The 23478-nt window shown below is 37.0% G+C and overlaps 1 protein-coding gene across 2 annotated transcripts in view; it reads right to left on the minus strand.

The window, feature by feature from the left end:
* SLAIN2 (SLAIN motif family member 2) overlaps positions 1-23478 on the minus strand; it is a 40070-nt gene that overhangs the window by 11876 nt on the left and 4716 nt on the right. For both annotated transcript variants that reach the window (XM_026093611.2, XM_064511179.1), the window contains exons 2-6: positions 16887-17035; positions 9637-9801; positions 8162-8323; positions 6136-6495; positions 3545-3682 (exon numbers count right to left, since the gene is read on the minus strand). In XM_026093611.2, coding sequence (XP_025949396.2) covers positions 3545-3682; positions 6136-6495; positions 8162-8323; positions 9637-9801; positions 16887-17035 — 974 coding nt within the window. The remainder of the gene's footprint in view (positions 1-3544; positions 3683-6135; positions 6496-8161; positions 8324-9636; positions 9802-16886; positions 17036-23478) is intronic.

The raw sequence follows: 23478 nt of genomic DNA on the forward strand, positions 1-23478 counted from the left end.
TTTATGAATTTAGTTCGCTCTAATTCATTCAGTGAGATTTAAATATGCTACTGTATATGGCACTAAGTTTCTTCCCTCATCATTATTTACACTATCTGCAAGTCAGAGAAGTGGGATGATCTGGAAATGATTTCAAATATATATATCAAATTCCTGCCTTCTCAATGGAGACTCCAGGAAAGTTCTTGATAGTTATGTAATTATGTTAACTACATTACTGAAAAGAACTTTGGACGGTGCAATTAGAGTAATGCCGAGAAAACATGCAGTTTATGAGATAAGCGTGGAGTGCAGTATTACCACACTAGACTACTATAGAACTCTACTGCTCCTCTAGAACTGCATCATACACTGTTATGTTACCTCTCACAAATGGTGCATGCTTACAGTACAATACTGAATAAATACAGTTATGTTTATTTGAGGTCAAACTCGAATACTTGCTTTCCTCAAATATACCCTTCCTTCTTTTACTCTGAACATGCTTAACAGCTGTCTCTTGGCAAACAGACTACAGTACTTTACTGATAGATTGAGCAATCTACAGCTTATCTTTTTGACCAAGTACTGTATTTAACTGTTTTAGGATTTCACATCCCCGTGCTAACAGTGCTAGGCAAGTACAAAAGTATTACACGCTCAATCCACTGCAAAGCAGTGGAAACCACCTTAGAACTTCTACAGCTTTGCACAACCTGTGTGGCGTAGGACCTACGTAGAACAGTCTTCCCACAGATGAAACACTTGAAAGTTTAGAACAAAGATACCTATTCCTTGGAGAATGCAAGTCAGGTATTACTGTATCTTCCAATGCTTTAAGGTGAAATACTTAATAGCTCTTTACAGAGAAATTCTGTTCTGCATAACAGCATGGAGAACCAGGGATACATGAAAAGTTTAATAGTTACAAGTAATCTGTAATTCATTCTTTTTTAAACAGGTATTCTATTATAAATCATCAATAGCTGTTCATAGCAAGTACTTCTGTGGTAAACTGTGTAGCAAATGAGACATTTTTTTAAAGAGAATTTGGATTTTTTAACCAAAATTACAGCTTAAAACTTAAAATACCAAATGTCTTCACATTTTACAGTTGTACTTCTAAATATGTGACAGTTTAAATATTTTCCCTCTACTCTTTAGGCAAACATGTACAATTTGCCTATGTAACTGTAAGAGGAGTCGCCTGTTCAGAAACTTACTGGATTCCTAACTCATTTTTGAATGCCAGCACCCATAGCAAGTTCAGTATTGCAGCCACAGCAAATGTGCAAGTAAATTATGAACAGCAGATCTTTGACAAGGAGAAAAGTAGTGACTTTGGGTGGCAAGCCAGCATCCTTGCAAAGGTAAGCTCATGCAAAACTAGCAGGTATATGGAGGAAGCTTTGAATCCCAAAAGTCATTGCCAAAGGAAAACAAAACGTTGCCGCAATTTAACAGTGCTTTGTGCAAGGTGACAAAATATAAAACCAATGAAACAAAAAGTGTTCAATACAAAAGACAAAATTCTAGAAACTTTTATACAATATACAGTTTTGCACATTTTTTTTTTTAATTCAGACTAAGCAAAGATACTTACTCATTGACTTCATACACAAACCGTTTTACGATTGTCAATAGCAAGACTCTGACAAACATCTGTAAGAGCAGGGAAACTGTAAAAGCTAGAAATCTGGGCTTTATTAATGATACTTAACTTACATGTAAATGTAAGTTGTTCTACAGTAGTTCACATTTGGGGAAAAATTCCCATAAAAGGCAAGCAAATTTACCTAATAATTTTCATGATTTTCCATCCACTAATTTAAAAAACTATATATGTATAAACATAAAACCACACTACATTGGCCCCATCAGTGAAGTAACTCACTAAACATTGAATATTCAGACTTCTGCTGCCTGATCTTACCATGAAGTTTCACTATGAATATACCATGAGAATCGAAAATAGCATTCTGGCGAAGTATAATGCGCTTTTTCTCTTTCCTTCCAGTTCACTCCATTTTAAAACCACAAATAAGATCTCTATGGATTTTTAGGAAATAACTTTTGTTCTATTGTCTTTCACATCAGTTTAATCATTTATTCTTCCCATCACAGAAATAATGTAGTTAGAAAGCTGCTATCCAACTGCTATAAATGTGTTACAGTTTGATAAGCCCATCTAACAGGTGACAGGCCTGCATTTGAACTACACATGTGCACTTAAAATTATAAATCCCACCTTCTGAGCATCCATGTATAACAGAAGAAGGGGGCGGGGCAAAAAGATGCTGGGGTAACCCATATGAACAATCACAAGGTCACACTAGCTTCCTTGGCTACAGCATCACACACTTGGGTCTGATGGTCCATATGACCCTTCTACCCAGTCTGAGGCACTACAAAGAGAGAAATCTTATATATTTTTTTTTTAATTTAATTTTGCAATGGCCTGTATTCTTTATTCTGCTTTTAATTGTATTTTTTGCTGTATTTTTAACTGTATTTTTTGGTTATATTAACACACTGTTTTAAAGGACTACTTTGCAATGACAACCAGATATGCCTTTACTAATCAATGGGTGAAAAATAGTTTCATTCACAAATATTTTACATTTCCTGTCAAATATTTAGAATATTGATGAACTTTTATCATAGAACTTTTCTAGTTCAAGGTTCTACACATAATAATACTCATAAAGTGTTCTTCCCTTGAAAATGTCAAGCTTATGATTAAATCTGAAACTTTTTTCAAAAACAAAATGGTCAGGAAACATTTAAACATCATGAACTGTCAATATTGACATATAAAGAAGCACTGAATGTTTAAGCTTCGTTTGCTTTGGCTTTTTTTTTTTTTTTAAAATAAGGTCAGGTAGCTGTTTTAAAAAGACCTGTATGATTAGCAACATTATGATATTAGCAGTTCACTGCTGAACAAACTAGCAGCCACTAACCCAACACTGGGCTAATTTGTTTCATGGGACTCAGTTTCACACAAACATTTACTGACAGATACCGACACTTGAAAAAGAAAGTCTGCATTTGAATATACAACTTCCAGGTGACAAAACAAAGGAAGAGAAGAAACTGCAAAAAAGAGTTAGACTTGCATGAATGATTTCAGATCAGCTTTCTCTACTTGGAAAAAAAAAATCCTCTAAGTAAGAAGTAGAAAGCTTTTATAGCCTGACAACAAATTTCATCAGTAAAAAGCATTATACCTTATGTAAACCACAGAAAATAAGAAAATAAATGGCTTCTGAAATGTCTAACCCTAGTGTATTTATACTCCGAATAGTGCTTTTACATATGCTTTTAGGAAACTGCTCACAATACCTTTGTAAGAGAACAGACATACTTCAGTATACTCAATATACTCATACCTGATTTCTCTACCAAACAAGAAGCAGTTTTTCAGATAAATGCAATTTAAAAAAATCAAGATTAGCATCTCCAGTGTGGCATGTTGTGTTTCTCTTTGCCATAAAACTGGAGAATAGCTCAGTACCATAACTTAATTCTGAAATACACACTGAGTGTCACTAAAGGTACTTACTGGCTGAGGCTTGAGGTTGAATGCGAGGTATTCCTCCATTTGGCACTTGGAAGTTTGAGTCACTTCTGCTGTTTTTCACAGACTCAGCTTGGATGTTAGATGTCCTGGATAGGTTTGGAAGACTACGCCTTAATTTTTCTGTATGGAACAATACAGAGATACCGCAACATGTAATTTGATTCAAGAGACAGTTCATACAGTTCAACATAGTCAAACTCAAAATACAAGTGACACAAAGTTAGCTATATAAAACTACACTGCAATGTAAAGCATGTTTTGTTATATTACAGCTCAGATTATCTTGAATTAGTTCTATATTATTTTCATATGTATCATATATAAAATATTTATTTAAAAAAGCAAGAATGCACAGTTTTCACCTGTAGTAAAAAAAGTCAAGCATACAGTGCTTTGCAATTGAAAATTTCTAGATTATGAGATAATCTAGATCATATCTAGATTTTGCTTCTCTGGTTTTTGTACTCTTGTTGTGTGAACTGAATAGGCAAACATAATTTGCAGTTTTGCATACATTCTGAAGTCTTTACCTAGAAAGTTATTTAAAATATAGAACACGTGCCTGAAGATTAAAAATAGATAATAGTTCTTTAAATTAGTTTTTACGACTACCCAATCCCATTATCAGCACGTGATACAACAAAGAATGGGCACCCATTTGGAAAGAAACTGTCAACAGACAGCATTCCTTAATTACAGAAGCGTCCAATTACGCTTTATATTTCACGTATGACTTGACTATCTGTTCAGCTAACACTGGCTTCTTAGGGAGCTTCTAAAATTTGTACCATTGCTTGCAACATATAAAAAGAAGCCATTGGATTTCTGTCAAGTCTAAGGATATTCTGTGCATCTCCAATCCATGGAGAACTGGGTTGATGAGATGCTTTGAATAGGAGAGGGGAGCGGATGGCTTGTCAGGATGAGTGGCCAACCTGATTCAGAAGAGGGATGCAGGAAAGAAGTACTCTTATCATGTGCAAGCACTAAAGATGAGAACAAAAATAAGAGTCTTCCTAGGCTGAATATTCCTATATGTGTACCTTCTTCACTTGGTTGGTAGTTTGCATTGGTTTGCATCACATTTGGTAGTGTCTTGAACAGCCACATTTCCCTCTGGCCACTCTAGTGTAAAAAAAAGAAACCCCAAAAGAACACCTTACTGGCTGTTGGTGTATCAACTCTTTGAATATCCAAGCAACATCCAGCTGTGCAAAAACCACTGCAAGAAAATTCCTTGAAGCATTTCAGAAACACATGATCACACACTGCATTTTGATCCCTCTGGTATGTGGGATACCAGCTTTTGGTACCTTGCCTCTCCTAGGATATTTTTGGTGTAGCTCATCTAGTATGCATTAAGACTTTCATGAACCCTAGAATGGGAAAGGAATTTTCAACTAAATCACAATATAATTCATTAGCTTTTGTGCTGCATGTTTTCCTATATACCTAGGATTTCCGCAAACCACTGTTACTGGATGACTTATGCTAGTCCTTACAAATATGTTCTTGATTAGCTAATTAAAGTTGCAGGATCGACTTCCCCAAAAGTTTTAGTCTAGCACACTGATTCCCCTGACTAACATTTTCTTAGTCAGTGAAAATCTGTAAGTAGCATAGACTTCTTCACTATTGTAGTGGGAAAAAAAATCCAACAGAAAACAAACTTAAAAAATGCATTTTTACATCATTTCTACTGCAGACACTTTATATTCAGTTTACCTGAAAAAATTTTTTAAAAAGTGAAGATGAATTATTAAAATCTAAATGTGCATTATTTCTAAATTTAATATCTTTTATAATTCAAGATGATACTTGCCAGATAACAATTACACTTCTTAAAATGGCAATATGCATGTGAAATTTCAGCCCAATTAAAGAGTTTATGCTGGCTTGCTACCAGGACAAAGTACATTCAAGAAGCAAAATCGTATCAGAATTACATCATCTTGTTCCATGACTGTATAGTACAAGCATCCTGCAATTTTTTTTTCTTTGTGCAGCAGTTTGCACAGTTTTGTTATATCTAAAATATCCACCTGAGGCATGACTTAAGTACCAATATTTTTAAGGCTGCATTCAGGCTCAATGAGTTCACAGTCCTATACTGCCATAAGAAAGCATTCAGCTATCTCAAACTCAGCAATCACAGTCCTGTGTAAATTGTCACAAAACATTCTTACCTGACCAGTTTCCTCTCTGCATTTTATGCTGTCATCTGCATGGCCTGACCCTACTGGTGAATGATGGTTTTGCTTATGCTCTTACACTGCTTTATTCTCATACATTTGTCTATCACAGATAGATTCAGTCACTGCAAAACTGAATTACACCCAGAGTGACAGGATAACATCTAAAATAAAGTAGATGCTTATCGACTCATCTGACTGTAAGGATTCCACAGCAAAACTTATATGCTGCTTGCTCTGCTTTTTCATAAACAACTCAGAGATTAAACCTTGATGTTACGCAAGCAAATAGTTTTAGCCCTGTGCACCGAACATAGTCCTTACAGAAACTACACAACTACTTTACTACTTCCATAATGAACTGGAGACAGAGCTTTTTACCTTCACTTTTCACATTGCTAGTCTGTAAATCTGTAGGATGGCCTTGAAGAGAAAGACGAGGTTGCTGTAAACGGCTAATCATAGGTTGGGGAGACACTCTACTGTACTCTATGGTTCGAGCAGGTGATCGGGAACGAGGTGAATTCCTTGGAGATTGTTTTGGTGAAGGCCAGGGGGAGCTGCGAGGTGATGGTGAGAACCTGCTAACAGCAGGGTGCACTGTGTGATGTGCGCCATCTTCTTCATCTTCTAAACTCTGTGCATCAAGTTCCTGATCACTGAACGTGCCTCGTCTCGTAGAATTGCAAGAAGAACCTGAACTACGTCGAGAAGTAGTTGCTGCATACTCTTGCCGGAGGCCTGGCAACAATGGGAACATTGTTTACCTGTTTACAGCATACAAACAGCTCAAAGTAGAGACAGCGCACACAAATACCTACCCAGTTCTTGAACTCACATGTGGTTCATCCTAATTCCTTTTGAGGCATTAAATTAATTCCAGATTAGTATCCAAGAAAGTTATCTACTGGCTGATAATCTGTTAGTAGATAGGCTCATTCCTTTTCCTTCTACAGCAATCATCAGTATAGTTGTGTTGTTTACTTGGCCCTCCCTTCTCTGACCCCCAAAACCTCACAGCACAAGCCACATCTTAAATCTGATATCATGTGATATCCTGTAACATCTGCTTTAATAAATGTAACAAAAAAGCTACATGATTAGCTACCCCTAGAAAAACTAGAGTTCAATTATATAACTGAAAGTACTATAACTCTTTGCAGTCTTGGAGGGGCCAAAAGATAGACAAAGACTCAGCTAAACCTAAATCAAAAGAGACTTCTATAGCAGTGCTTTTCACATCTGTTCTTTGCCCTATTGACTTTACATTTTGGTGGTTTAAATCATGGCTTAAGCATTGATGTCAACAAGCCTGGATTACATAGGGGAAGCACCCATGTCCTGAGAAGACCACTGATAATAGTCCAGTCTAACAACCATCCTTTTACCATACAGCATATGCTATAAGTTCACACTTTCTCCAGCACTTTCTTTGTCCCTTGTTCCTACAGTACACTTCTACATAGCGACCTCCTCTCCTTAGCCTGCAGATAGAAGTCCTTAGCCAGCCTTCTCAGTAGAATTAAATTTGTACATCCATATTGCAATCTGCACCTTTCCCATTCCTGCTACTTAGTCACTCTCTAAGGCCTATGTCTCAGAGCGAGAAAGTGTTCCTCCACCTAAAGCCTATAGTAATTATTGTATAACTTAAATATCACATGACAAAAATTTCACACAAAATGCAGTTAGTTTAAACATCTCCAGTAGTTCAAGACCACAATTAATAACTACAACAGCTCTTGTATCATTCTTTTCCATGTTACTGCTCAGAAGTGCAATGGAATGCCATATTGGTACAAGACTTTTGCCAACAGATGCACTATAAATGCTTCGCCATTCATGCTTTCCTGTTCTCAACCTTCCACTAAGATAGGAACAGACTACTTATATTACTAAATTACATTCCAAAGATAAAGGGTGTTACAAAATACGGCTTTTCTTCATCCTTCAAGCCTATGCCCTTCTTTCTCAAATGTTACCAAATCGAATAATCCTTCTTCCCTGGCCTCCACCAGCTCTCTCCAGGAGAGCTCTGCAAGTCTCCCAAGTAGTATTTGACTTCTTACCTCTGCTCAGACTCCTTAATTTATCACTCCTTCTCCTTTGATTAAAGGATTCTTCTGTTCTTTCTTCTGGTGCTTAGTTCTCAAACCTAGCAATATTCAGGTATCAGTCCCATTCTAAAAACTTCCCCATTTACTTCTTCTCAAGCCTTTGCTTTATTGCCATTGCAAGACTGATTTGCCCATACACTGGAAAAACATACAAGTGCTCACTACATCCTTTTGCGATAGTAGAGGATTATCTAAGGGTGCAATCCATCACGCTTTGATAGACCAATGATACCACAGTTATAAGAAAAGATAATTGCCCTGCTTGATTTGATTTGATGCAGAACACTTACTTTCTTCCTGCATTCGTGCTAAAATTTGCACATCTGTAACATCATTTAGCTTGTAATTTGATCCAATAGAGTCTTCATCCATCTCTGAAGCACTTAACTCACTGTCCAGAGAGGACTGTGGACTTAGTGGAGGGTTTCTATCTGCTGAACTTTTAAGATGACCTACAGAAAGAAAATAAAGTAACACAGTAATGTTAGTCACTGAGGCTGTCAGTCAGAGATTGCAAACTTAGGCTGAAAATATCACTTATAGTAAACAGAACTTAGTCATTGTCTTCTAAAAATGAGTAACTTCATAAAATCATTGTTACAATGGCAGAAGAAATTAATGACATATAATCTGGTTCACATGTACCAAGCTTCAACTGCTATGAATTCTTCACAGCTCTTATAGAAAGAGCAAATGCATACCTGTTCTGCTTGTGCTTTTGTTCTCTTCTCTGCATGTTGTAAAACTTAAGTTTGAATACTTATATATCTTTCTTATACAATAGGGATTTGCTGATCCATTGCATGTTGATTCATTTTCAAAAGTTTAAAATGTAGTTTATCTGAAAATGCTACTTCTTGTTATACATACACACCTTTGCTAAACTATGACTTAGTAGAAAAACTCTTTCCTGTTCGCTGCCTTCCTGTTGACACTGTTACTAGTTATGTTCCATCACTATGCTGCAGTCAGGTAGAGGATTGCAGCATATAATGCAGAGCAGAGCCACCTAGATTAAAACAAACTTGAGTAACAACTCTGGTGAATATACTGCAGTGCAGGCTTCTCTTTACAAGTCCACAGCAAACTACAGATAGCTGACAGTCAATGAAACACTTTCACCTTCCCTGCAGACTAGTCTGAGTCAAAGTAAATATTATAAGTCAACCTCCTGACTCCATTGTAGAGATACGGTCCAGATATCAATTTTCCTGATTCGCAGAAAGAGTCAAAGGTCCAGAATAAAGGCAGAAAACATCGCCAAAAGTTACTGTCTATACTGATGACTGTGAAGCCTCAGGGAACGCCTTAATTGAAATATACGCTTCTTCATTAGATTACATTGTTCACATCACAGAGCTATTGACACCGTCTATACCAAATTTTTCAGTGAACACAAGAATAAGTAATACCATACACGTACTATGCAACCTATATTCCAGTCAATCACAGGGCCAGTTCTAGAAGCTCCTTACATATGTTAGGACTCCACAGTACTAATGCAAGGGGTTTTGGTCTAACTGCTAATATGCATTTTTATCCTTAGAAGCATGGAGATCCAGAGAATACCTTCTTAATGCATTACATGCCAAGTTGTCTGTCAAAAAGCCTTTCCTAAAAAGCTTAAATATCACATGACAAAAATTTCACACAAAAAACAAACAGGTTTTTGGTGTCTTTCTTACTCTAGCTCCATGCCAATGTGATCTACCTGAGCATGTATTTTTGAAAGTAAGGGGAGGAGAGGAACCACACACACACTTACCTGAGGTACCAGGAGGTATGAGCTGTTTCACTAAAGCAGATTTCACTGGTGTTGAGGAGGGAGAGTTGAAACCACTGCTGTAGGGGCTACTAGTATTTGGACTGTAGGAGCTTGCGTAACTGACCACACTAAAAGGGTTACTGTACAAACTCTGTCTCTTGAGAACTGTATGAAAGAGAAGGATAGTGACAAATTATACTAAAGGAACCAGTGAAAAATGAACATAATACTATACGATATCTTCAGTGTGATTTAATTACAGTTAACTAGAACATTTCAGTTGCCATGGAGTTTTCCAGATTAGTCTCTTGGACACAATCCTACTGTGAAAGGAGTGGGAGAAGAGGGCAAGACAAGATAACAACAATTATTTTCCTAGTAAAAATCATATCTAAAATCACTATGCCTGAGTTCTTTTCTTCCACTCAAGATGTTCAGCCTAGGCACTGGGAAGGAGGAAGGAAGCAACTCAAGAAACAGCAGCTAAGCTACCACAGCATACAATCTGTATGCAATTACATGCACACTAGAGCACACAACAAAGCATTATGGGCCACAAAAGATTAGCCACCCTGTACTTTGCCATAAAAAAAAAAAAAACAGGTATCCCTGCATATACCAACACGAGAGTGTATATGAAGCCCAGCTGTCTTGATTACAGGCTAAATCAACTTTTGATGCAACACTACATATTAACCTACCCTGGAAAAAGACTGAAGTTATAAAATATTAAAGAGTGCCCAATGGAAAAAAAAGGTCCTTACCTTGTAAAATACTGACAAAGAAAGACTGTTCTTGGCTACTACTTAGGAACCATTGCATTACCCTAGCCAGCCAGATGAAAACCTAATGTGATTTCCAGATATAAAAGCAAATAATAAAATGATACCTCTGAGCCAATTACCTTTGATTTTTGCCATTTCAAATTCTTTAAAAACCAAACAACCAAAATAGCCTTGCTCTCATTCCCCTTAGGTCTCATCCTAGCTCTTGTCCAAGAACTCTAGCTAATCCCCGAAATAGCGTTAACATATACAGATAAAACTAAATAAGCCAATGTTTGAAGAATATCTCCTGCAGCGGCCTCTTTCAGGGTGACAAAACAATAAGATACATATAAACTAAATGGGAATGTCGTTCATGTCTAGTTTTCCAGAATTCAGAAACTTGCCTAGATCACACAATATTTCAATAGTGACCCAAAGACCAGCACCACAAAGCTAGCAATGCCATCTATCCACCTATGAAATTCTCCAAAGCACAGGCTAAAAGGAAAAACAGTTAGGCCTGGCAAAAGCTTCTTTTGATATTTCTGGATACCATGAACCTGCTTGGCACAATAAAGCAGAAAACAAAGCCACAATATATGGTACACCCTAATACCATAACTATGGTATTAGCTGCAATGAGAATTATGGTTCTTATCTCAACTCTCAAATTTAAGTCTTGTTCAAATCTACCATTTAAATTTAAAAAGGCCTCTCCAAAAGTAAGTCTATGAGGAAAAGTCACGTAGTGGTCATTCCTTTCTGGTAGTCTTCATTTTTATAAATGATGTAACTAAAGGAAGGAAGCATAAGATAATATCAGTTTTTCAGGAAGTATTTTTCAAGTGCATCAGGATTACACAAATCACTATGTTGCCAGATTGGTTAGAAAAAATGCCAAATCTTTATCAAGTTAGACCAAACTGTCACTGCTTCAAACAAAAAGGTCTATACTAACACTGCTTGCAAGAGCTAATAAATATTTTTGCTTATTTTTATTGACAATTTAACACTTCAGCCAAATGAAATTCTTAAAGGTATGCCAAAAAGTTGGCTACCTTGGCATGCAATTCATTTACTTAGAATTTCACACTCATATTTTCTATATTTCTCATCCAGTCAAGTAAGCATTAAGAATGTTTGTTATTAAAATACATTACTTTATGGCTTCTTCAAACTGACTGTAGGATTGTTCCCTTCTGTATACCCTCCTGGTTTAAAGCTTTGTGATTTTTCTGCCAGTGTGCTTCAACTCCATATACAATATACAGTCTAGAATTGGATAATTTGTTCCGCTATTTATCTTGAATGTTTCAATTTCCAGTGCTAAAGTATTTGTAGATCATGTCACTAATGACAAACACTTTCAGTATGATACTCCATTCACCTAGTTGCCAGGTTATGGCATATGATTCATATAGCTACTTAAATGGCTAGCTTATTTCATTTTACTCATAAATTTACCTTTTATTTTAATACATTAGAAAATGAAACTTCAGTGGGGCAAGGGTGGAATCAAAGGAAATTTTGTCAGTTTTGATAAAATCAGTTCCTTCAATGCTGGAAATATTTTATGCCGAACTAATATCTGAATTATATTTTAAAAGAAAACTGAGTATGTTGCAAAAAATTAAACTGAAAGAGATCAAAACTTTATGATATGCAGTTTAGATTAGATCAACTTGCAGCTTACCTAGCTCCTAGAAATTAAACTCTCTTTAAGGCATGACAATTTTGAAACAATGCATAAATACATTGTAAACTGACTGCATATGCCTAGCAAAAAGTGTGCAACGATACACCTAAGCAGGTTCTAGAAAAGAATGCAGAAATTAAACTTCCTAAAAGAACAGTGCTACACTTCTGGTACTGAAAAAAGGGCTGCAATTGTTACAGTAACAATTAGGCTAGTGACAGCGGTGGACTTGAACATGGAGTTGAACTCTATTGTACCAGACAGCTTGGTACCAAGCTGTTTACTAAAAATCCTTTTATTCAGTGTAAGCTTTATTTTTTTTTTGATGTTACAAGCAGCCAAAAGAGACCACAGCTGCACAAAATGCTGCCTTCAACAGCAAAGCCTGCTGCAGCTTCTCCTCCTACCCCACTTTGCTCTCCTCAGTTGTCCAATACAAGCACTTGTGGGACTGCACTATTATCCAGACTACTAAAGTAATTTTAAATTAAAAAACATCTAGAAAATTTCAACTGAGTTTTCTATTTTTTTAGTAGCACCTCGAAAACCCTTGGGTTAGCACAACTGAACAGATAGCAGACTGCAGCACAGAGGAAGAAGCAGTAGAAAAGTTGACTTTGCTGCTAACGAGCAGTTTCTTTAAATTACACCTCCTATAAAGATCCTCTCCAGATGCTAAACTAGTTGAAGTTGTTTTAATTAGAGGGCATGAAGATACAGCTACAGATAGAGGATGGAAAGTTTATATTCCAGTTTTTATTGCAAGTCCTAAATCGTATGTGCCAATTTCAGAATAGGGATGGTGAATTTTAGTAAGTATTGAGGTACCTCCATGTCATTTTCCTGAGAGTGTCAGAATGCAAAGCTGCATTTCATTACAAAGCTCAATTAACAAACAGGTAATTACAAGCAAGTTGTATTCTGGTTGACTCTGATGGGATAACTCCTTTCATAGCAAGTTCCATTGGCATCCAATCAAGAAAACAAAAGTATCCATTTCAACAGAATCATTGTTCTCAAGATGAAAAATTGTGTTCTAATCATTTGCTGAAAATGATGGTAAAAAACTGAAATAGTAAGTGTGCAGAACAATTTATTTTGTACTTATGTAAATTAAAATATTAAACATTATAAGGAAACAATTGTGATACTATATAACCTTAAAACAAGCTCTTTGTATATAGTCACTGTGCTACAAAATGTTTCATCACATGCAGATTTCTTTAGAAAAAGGAAAGCACATTTCTGTTACATACAAAAAAAGAAAGTGCTCCCTGGTACATAAAGAAACTTTACATGGTGCAGCATTTGAAGTATGAACTCATACCTCCCATCAGCACAGTATTTTTCCCCAGAATAAAAGCTGGATTCAAACCTTCTTCTGGCCCAGAGTTCCCAAAGTTTTGCCAACAAAGATTTCTAGAACTTCAGAATACATCAGTGTTCTTACAGTAACTAAAGATATGGTCTTTATTAGGAGTATCAGACAGCCTTGGTACATAGGACTGATAGCACCATTTTCATATTAAAAAAAATTCAGTTATATAAGATGAAACAGCTTACATAAAATTATACGTTATCTTTCAAAGCAACTGAGGGGAGGGTTACTGATCAGATTTTTTATAATACTCAGAACCAATATGCAGCACACACTTTTAGACAATAACTTGTAAAGAAGTCTTGAATACCTCTTTTGCTCTAGAAAAGAAGAATAGAAAAAAACAAATGTAGAAAACTCATGCTTAAGTAATTTAGAAGATCTATTTTATGAATCAAGACCATTTTTTCAGATTCTGGAGATTGATGTTTTTGTTACAATTAAGTGGCAAATTTATTCTGGCAGTTTCTGTAGTAATTCAAACCAGTCATTAGTGAAGTCTATCACTGAGGCCAAAGCTAGCTAAAGAATGGTTGGTTCCGAGCAAGCTCAATGCTTAATCCAGAAATCATACTCACTCAGCATGGAAAATATGACAGTTCTTATTACACATATAGCCACACAGTTCTGCAATGGGCTATGCTGATCATGCGTTTGATATCAAATATTTAAATAAGAATAATCTACTGCCTCACAGTTAAAACTGCGATATGACCAAAACTGCTCTTTTCTGTCTCTACTTCTCAATAACGCAACCATGTCTTCAGAAAGCATCTGATCTGGAAACTCTGTCTCTTGGGTGCAATATATCTGTGTTCCTCCGGTTTCTTTCATAAGGTACTCTCAGTAAAATCCTGATACCATTTCAGACTGACATATGGTGACAGTGTTGGTTTCCAACCATTCACTCTTGCACTTTGGACCAGTGACCTGAGGCACAGCTGAGAGAGTTCTAAGAGAGGCTCCAGGATACGCCTAAGGTTCTCTCTGGTGTGGATATGCTTCCAAAACTGAGCAGGACTCACTCTGCAATTGTAAATCTGGACTCAAGAGTGCAAAGGCACTGTGCATCCTGTGTTCTCAGTGACTGCTAGCCCACAGTAACAAGGAGATGCAAACCTCTTCCTTTTTTTTTTTTTTTTTTTTTTTTAAATCATGAAATGGAAAAAGAGATTATCTTATAAGAAGGGAAGAGAAATTGAATCTGGAATACAAGACCACCACTTGAGATAGAGAAATAAGAGAAACAGATTGGATTAGAAAGACATAGTAACAGAGGCTGATGAAAAGAAGCATCAGCAAGGATTCAGGAGACAAAGTAACAGACCAGTATGAAAAGTCTTATCAATACCAAAATACAATGAATTGGTAAATAATAATAAATTGAGTGACGGAGTCCATGAGGTACAACTACAACACATGATAAATATATTCTATCAGTCATGGGGTATGGAACAAGGAAGGTTACAAAAGTCCCTCCTCCAGTGGAGCTTCTTGCTACCCTAGTTCTCTAAGTACTCTGCTTTGCTCTGAAGGACAATCTCCTTTTCTGTTATAAATCCACTTTTTCAATTCATGCAGTCTTCTCGAAACAGCAGTATCAGTACCCACTTCTTAACCACTAATGTTTTCCCTTATTAGTACTGTAGGTGAGTTGCCATACTCTTGCGGATACCACTGCTACAGACAGATTTTCAGGGCTAGGAAAACAGAAGAGGCAAAGCTGTTTAAAGAGGATTTGAATATGAACACTTTCAAGTTTTACCCACTTCATAGTTGCAACCTCCCTGCTGCTCTGCTTCAACTGTGACTAAGCTTTTAAAGATACTGTAAGTGCTACAGAATTTGTGGTACTTTTGGAAGATTTCTGCTCAACTCTAACAAAAATTAAGCCATGAACAGCACTGTTGCTACTTACACCATAGTGAAATCCAATCCTATATACTCAGTTAAGTCATGCTACAGGATCATAATTTCTCCAAACTCCCAAACTTGCATCACAGTTCATAAATTCCTGTGATCTGGGCACTTATCATTATTTAGAATTTTAGTCTAGGCCTACAGCAATCTATATACCATTTTAACTATTCATGAGAACTCTTACTGGACATTTGTGACTGCAGCGCACACAAAACACACAAGGGAAAGATGAAAGGTAACTTCATTAAAGGGTACTGTCACCACTTTGGTCACTATTTGGATAAGAAAGAGAATGGATTTTTCATTTGAGCTACCAGCAATGCTTTATTAAGAACGATTTCAATACAAACCACAAGAAAGATGGAATTGCTCCAGACAGGAATTCAAAGAGAGAAAAAAGTAACAGTCAGATAAACTCAGCACAAAGTTTATGCATAACCATGTAAAGGAGCTGGTATCTGGGGACACAGGTGGAACTAAGTGTGCAGATATTCCTAGTCCAAGTCCAACCATTCAGCTAATTCCTGAAGTTAAGTTTAAGAAAAAGAAACTGCATGTAGTGCAAAGAGATGGAAATACGGAGTGAGAAAAGAAATAGTAAAAGAAGAAGGCATGCCATAGCATAATTGATTTAAAAAAAAATAGAATAGGCTCGAACAAAAAGAATAAGGTTCTGGAAAAGAGTTAAAGGCTACAGCCAAGCATAGAGCACATACATGGAACAGCAGTGCTGGTTAGTTGACAGGAAAAAAATATAGTAGTTAGGTGCGTAGAAAATTCTAGTTAGACCTTTGGCATTTTACCGCTAGTAGAACATCAAAAAGAGGCTGCTAACTAGATGATGGAGAAGGCACACTTTCAGCTTCAGAGGGCCAAATGCTCAGTCCTTCTCCAGTTTTGAATATAACTCCCTACTTTATTTCAAGAAGGGATCATGAATTTTGGATTTCTTAATCTGATGATGGCAAGATCCTGAATTACTAGGGAGAAGAAATCAATCTCTGCTAGGAGAGGAAATCAATATTCTCTGCCCAAAGTATTTGAGATTTTCAGCCTTCATTTCCTCAGCTGAAAGAAAATAGCTCATCTAGCAGAAAACTAAGCTCTGTGCTAACATACTAGACAAATATCTAACAGTTATGCTAGTTTAATAGTGTTTTGATCTAGCATGAAAGAGACTTCTTTTTTTAAAAAAGATCTCCAAGTTAAGGACTTTATTTCTTCCTGAAAACTCCTGACCAAGTTGTAACTATGCAAGTGGAATAAAACACCGAAATCATGACTCATGGTCTAATGGTTCCTTTCATTTTATTCACACAGTCCCAAAAATGAAAGTGAATTATTGTTTACAAACCATTGCAAAAGCTTCAGACAGAAGTAACTGCTGCATCTCCTCCTATTCTCTCAGGTATCATCAAATTCTGAATCGCCTAACTTTGTTTCAGAATAAATACACACAACTCAACAGTGTTCGTATGCATGAACTCACCTGACATTGTCTGTTCCAGCCTGTGGATCAGTGATTTTTTAGCACATTCAATGTCAGGACTTGGGTAATCCAACACCTGCCTGCACCAAATTAATGGACTAACAGATTTTTGCACTGGAGTCAGTTTCTTCTTTGGAGATGTATATAACCTGAAAAAGAGGGAAAAAAAAATCTATGAAGACAGACAAAATCAGCACAAGATCAGGCATATGAGAAGATGCTACATACTACACTATTCCTATTCTTAGACTATATCTACAGTACAAATCCCAAAATATCAAGACAGCACAAGTTTTACCTTTAAATTAACTCACTGGGATACAGTGTAGTTCTGACAATGCATACCTATCCAAGGATTTCTGGCAAGAGCGGAAGCCTATCTTGATACACTGGAATACACCAATTGATATGCCAGACACAAAAAAGTCTTCACTTTTCAGACATATTAGGTATATGGGTAATTTCACTGTGCCAGATAAATGTACAACTCAGGATTAACCTTTTGAGATTTAAGTTGCATCTACTTTATAAGTAAGGAAAGCAATATGCAACTGTTTTCCTAAACACAAAGGTGTAGCAAGCGATGTGTGTAACAGAACACAAAGTTACAGGCACAGAACGAGTCTAGCAGTTTAGTAACCTTGAGTGATAAAACAATGTTTTATTTTACTTATAATTTGTATCCTAGCACCTGATCATCTAGATTTTTCCTTCCAACACAAAACAAAAAACTGTCTTTGTCCTAAGGGGTGTACAGTCAAGCACTAAAAACAACAAACAAGAGATAATGCAGACGCAGGAGAGTACGGGAAACAATGAGACAATACTGCTGTGAGGGACACGCTGAGGCTTCTGCCCCCGGGCACCCCCATTCCTACATTGCAATGTCAGCATTCTAGCACTGAAGAAATAAGTATTCCATTTTAAGGGCTTCAAAACTGAGCTGAGAAGTTCTCTTCCCTCAAAACAACCAAAAAAGTTTAAAGGAAAATCCATATCCAATCACACACAAAATAGGAATATTTAAGCTTCATCTTTGGACTAAAATCCAAACTTGGAAATTTGGTTCAACAAAAGACAGCAAACAGCAAGATTTACAGCTCTAACTAGAGCTTTTGCATACGCAAAAATGGTTAAGTGAGTGCTCCTTCCAGAAGTGTCTGACGACAGGCTTGATATCCCAAGTGAACGTGGGTCTACGCTATGCATGGCGGCTCGGGAACGTTTGACGGCCCAGCCTGCCACGCTCCCACACAAAGCCGACAGCAAGAACTTGTTTTCTTTGTGCCAACGACATCAACAACACAAGTTATTCTCCACAGTTGTATTATGAGCTTATTAACTGAACCGTCCTCCATAGTTCTTGAACTCAGCTTGTTTTATAACAGTTTTAAAGATTTTTTTTCATTACTGCCCTGAATGTCACGTTTCTTACAAAAGGCTCCCAAGAAGCATGCTAAAACAAAAACCAAAACAAACAATAAAAAACCCACTCTCACCCAAAATGCTGATCTGCTCATTTAGAACATGCTTCATGCCACTCTTCCCTCAAACACCAAAAAAATAGTTTGCAAATGCAGGAGAATGTCTTTTTATTAGCTGATGGCTTTTAAATAAAAAATAAGCAGTTTGTGACAACACAACATAACGTAATACATCTTTATAAAGCCGATATAGCACACAGAAGACTGTGGAAATGTGTGATTTTGGCTAATCTCCATGATTAACTATTTAACAGTGCCAGCAGAAAGTTCTTTCAGCATATAAATTGGCTTTTTACTTCACTCTCTGAATTATATTTCATTTTCAGGAGTTCAGCCTCATCTTTTTCTGTTTATGATAATAGTTTATGTTCAGTTTTATTACTGTACCCAGAATACTGGATTTCAGACTTGTCCACACCAGTTTTATTCCATTACTCAAAGAAAGTCTGAACAGGTGAGCAATCTTACACAAAAAAAAGGGGGGGGGGGCAGGGGGAGATTTCATGATTTCATGTATAACAAAGTAAAGGAGTGTCTTGCATGGTTAGGAACTGCACAGTACCATGCCATCTCCCTGCAGTGTCACTGGTCTGCACTGATCTCACATGTGCATCTGTCTCCTTATAGGATTAATGGATGGATGCTGCTTGCACAACTTCTCAAACAGCCACTGCTACATACTACAGTGGCCTGCCCTCTGTTCAGTATCACGTTGGTCATCAAAAACAGTTTCTGTAGAAATCATTATTCAACATTTCATAAATGAAACAAACCCCCAAAAATTACCAAGCAAAAACATTGTGTTCACAGATAACATAAGACTTGGAATCCCTGCACACCTAGTTAAGAGGCAGAAACAATATTTTCAGGAACAAAACATTTACAAGAAAAGAGAGATTTAAGTTAGCTATAGCTGACTAATGTGTTGAACTCAGACCAGGAGAAAGCTTTTTCATATATACATATACACACACACACACACACACAAACATACATAAAGCATGTTATCTCTTCTAGCAATATCCTCAGCACACCTTACAAGCACTCTGCCCACAAGAATGCTAAGAAGCCATCACCCAATTAAATCCCTGAAGATCCTTGTACAGGACAGCAAGTGTCCGTTTCACAAGTCTTTGTAAAAAATTACACAAATTGCTGTACTTTATGTGATTATCTGCATACAGCTAAAAGCAGCGTTCAGCATTTACTAACTCTCTAACACTCTGAGAAATTGTCTTTTTATCGCTTCTTTTCCTGTATGCTTCTCTATCCTAAGGTATGTTTACACTGCACGAAAGTGTCACAGGCAACAAAGCTAACTTTCGTGCTGCACCAACTCACTCTGTTGATAGCCAACATGCCTTGCTGTGTTTGAGAAGTTCCATGCACCTCTGAAGTGTTTACAGTAACACCCAGCCTAATGTACAAGAAATAAAAGTGCATGTTCTGTTTTAAGGGTACACAAACAGGGTATCTTGAATAAAGCTGCAAAACTAATCAAAATGGCATCTGATATTTTAAGCTCTAACACATTCTTTTCTTCAATTTTCAATAGCTACATTTGTCTCATGTGCAGAGTATGTACTGAAACTGTGCCAGACACATATTGCAGATTCTCCCATCTCTTTCCGGCCAATCGGTTTTAACAGCCTTTGCTTCACCTCACGTTTCAAGAAAAGTCAGAACTTTAGAATATACATATTTCATGTAATTCCATTACCTCATGACAAACACATGCGCATCGATGCAACGACACTGACTCTCTCAAGGCAGTCTCTTGCACACCATGCAATTACGAAGCCTATACTCCTTTATAAAGACAGATGGGAAATAATGTTAAGTTTTGAACCAGATGCAAGTCTACTTGATTTTTTTAAGTCAAAATTAGGCAAAGCAAGACTGGGACAAGGGGGAACTTCTTTCCTTCCTCTCTTCCCAACAGCAGGAAGGGAGAAAGAGCAGAAAGGGTAAAATACTATGGAATTAAAAAATACTATGGAATTAAAATAAGAGTACAGAAATAACTTCATAAAGCTAAGTGATTTCTCTGTCAAACTACAGCTTGACTCAAGAGATAGAGGACCTCTTTAGTTGAAGAGCTTTCTAGAAAAGACCCATTCCTATTTGTGCCCGTTTATTCATACTACAGTGATATAGCACCGATAGCACAGCAGCTTGAAGATTGAAGATTATTATGACCTCATACATCTTTAAACACAACTAAACTACTTTCTAAAAACAGGAAATTAAAAATGATTGAGGAAGCTGACAGCTTATAGTTGCCACCCACACTGCAAGCATTAACACACCAGAAAACTATACTCCAGCTTGCCCACAGAGTACAAAAACACAACTATAATTCAGTGACACAAGATCAAGCAAAAGAAAACATTACAAAAAAAACAAGTCCAAGAGCTTCAATTTGTTTTGAAAAAGCAATAAGAAACCTAAACACTACGGTTCTGTTGCTCACAGTAGTATTCCCTTCCTTCAGCTGTCACTAGTTGACTGTGTCACAGCAGCACCAATTTCAAGTTTAAAGCACTCAGGGGCTCCACTGATTAGTTCTAGGAAGACATAGTACAAAAAGGGCAAAGCTTCTGCTGAAAGCCCACTGTCACTGCAAGCTCACATGATAACGTCAGCCTAACAGGGCAAGCCAAAGCATGCTCTAGAGGGACAGCGGGACAGAGCTGCACTGGAAAAAGCTTTAGAATACAGGGAACATGACATTCAGGTGGGAGTGGAATAGCTGGATAATGAACCCCTCAGCTGCTGAACACCCCCCTTGCATCAAAATACAACAAGCAGCCAGTTGCCACAGGCATGACAGCCAAGGCCCTGCCCAGAAGCCGGGAAGAAAGGAGGAGTCTTTGCATCAAAATCCTTCTACTGCTCGTGTGCAAGAGTGAAGGGAAAATCATGCAAATGAATATGAAGTCACAGGACTGAATTAGCAGGAAGAATTCAAGTGGAAGGAACTTGAGGTAAAGCTTGTTTATTTTAGCCATATTAACTTTAAGCAAAAACAGTCAGATACTTTAGAGGCACTGAAATAAGGGAGTGTACAAAACAAATCACAGGTAAAAGCAGGATCAACAAAACCACTTGAAAAGAGGATGTGAAGATAAAAATAAAAGTCCAAGGACAAATTAAGTAAGAGACCCCCTCCTAAAATAAAGGAAAGAGGATCTCATGAAGAAAAGCTACCAACATAAATTCAGGAAATGATAACACTGGAGGCTCTTGAAAATACACAATTTAGAGCACAACAGTATGATCAGTCTAAAACTTTCAGGAGTCTTATTTGGAGCAGCTTAATCAAGTTAGTTTTTAAGATGGATATTTGAACAAGCAGCTGCAGGTCAAGTCTTAAGATAATCTCTAGCTGTAAAGAAAAAAGCTCTGTCACAGCTCTGCACAAATTTGGCCCACAGATTTCCTCCTCTTCCCCCTCCTCCCTCGCCCTCCCCATAGTTACAACCCTCTAGTTGTATACGACTGGGAAACACACTCAGCCGGTAACTACAAATCTGTGCTCTCAACTAAATGTTTCTAGCTCTTTCTGAATGATACATGAGTTGTAGTAAAACTATACCTCTCTCAAAAATAAGGAGATGAATACTATTAAAAATACTTTGACCACCTCATTAAGCCTTTATATTAAAGCAGCTCCTTTCAGCTACATGATGCTATTTCAGTTTGATTTTGGAGGATTCAGAGGGGGTTACAAAGTGCTAATGTTCACTGGTAACACAACTATCTTCCTGTCACCAGCAATTAAAGGTAGTTAGCTGTGCCCTTGCTAGTGTCTGGAAATTACAGCCATTACTCACTTCCTCATCTCAGAGGAAGACGCTGTCGTCTGAAAGGGATGTTGGAGAAAGGAATAAAGGGCAGCATACAAAAGACGAGACCAGAAATACACAGGGCTTTCAAGAGCTTGTAAAACTCTTCTCATCATGTTGCTTTCCTAGAAGCATCACACAGATTTTGTATGACTTTCCATGGTTTGAGAAACTTTTCAAAAGGAAGTTCCTTATATGCTCTAAAGTGGTATTGTAGGTAGTTATATGGAAGGGAAAGGAAAAATACTGAGAAGTTGTGTACTATTAAGTGCAAGTGTTCCAAAATAAAAGTCTGTTTAACTACTAGTCTTGAGAGTTCTACTGACACCTATAGAAAATAGAAACGTGAACTGACTTAACTATGCCTAAGCAAGACATGATTACGAAGTCCATTTTAGGAATACCATTAAGACACTAAAGGAAATCCATTCAGGAAACTCACACCGAAGCTTTCATGACATCGAAATATCAAGCATGCTTATAAGCCATAAATACCACACAAGAAATTAGAAATAGAAAAAAAATTGTTCTTCTCAGGATTCTTTCAACAGTCCTCAGACATTCATTTCACAGTGAACATGGATTACTCCAAGCCATAAATCAAATATTATCTGATCTAACTAGTTTCATATAAGCAAGGATTACAAAAGTTATCAGTTTATCATACATGCTTATTTTCATATCATCTTCCTTGTGTGAGAAGCCATTATCTGAATTTGATTAAAAATCCCTCTAAATCAGACTCGCATTTAATCTGCCACAAGCTGAAAAACATGTGTTTCCTTTACTTAGTTTACAAGGCAGGAATTGATCAGAACCTGACAGTTTCCAAGAGGCTCAAGATCACATTAATACAATGCAATTTTAACAGCTGAACAGGAAATACTGCAATGTAAAGCTCTATCCCAGCAGTGGTATTTCATTCAGGTGTAGCTCTATCCCAGAACACTTATCCTACATTCTACTAGTTCACTATGGCAAATTCTAGGGTACCCAAATTGAAAGCTAGTGCTCAAAGGATATTAGCAGTATGAGAAGAAAGACTCATTACAGGTGACGATCAAGACTTTCACTCTTTGTATCTCAAAGCAACAACTTTGCCAACTAATTGGAAATGGATGACTGGAACAGAGACAAACTATTAAAAAGAGGTACCAATTTAATAGCTGCTGAATGAGAAAGTGTATAATAGTAAAGGTACTTGTGTTCCGTTTTAAGCAAACAGGATATCCAATCAATATCAGGCCTTCAAAACCACTA

Source organism: Dromaius novaehollandiae, chromosome 4 (assembly GCF_036370855.1).
Source record: "Dromaius novaehollandiae isolate bDroNov1 chromosome 4, bDroNov1.hap1, whole genome shotgun sequence".
Taxonomy (NCBI): domain Eukaryota; kingdom Metazoa; phylum Chordata; class Aves; order Casuariiformes; family Dromaiidae; genus Dromaius; species Dromaius novaehollandiae.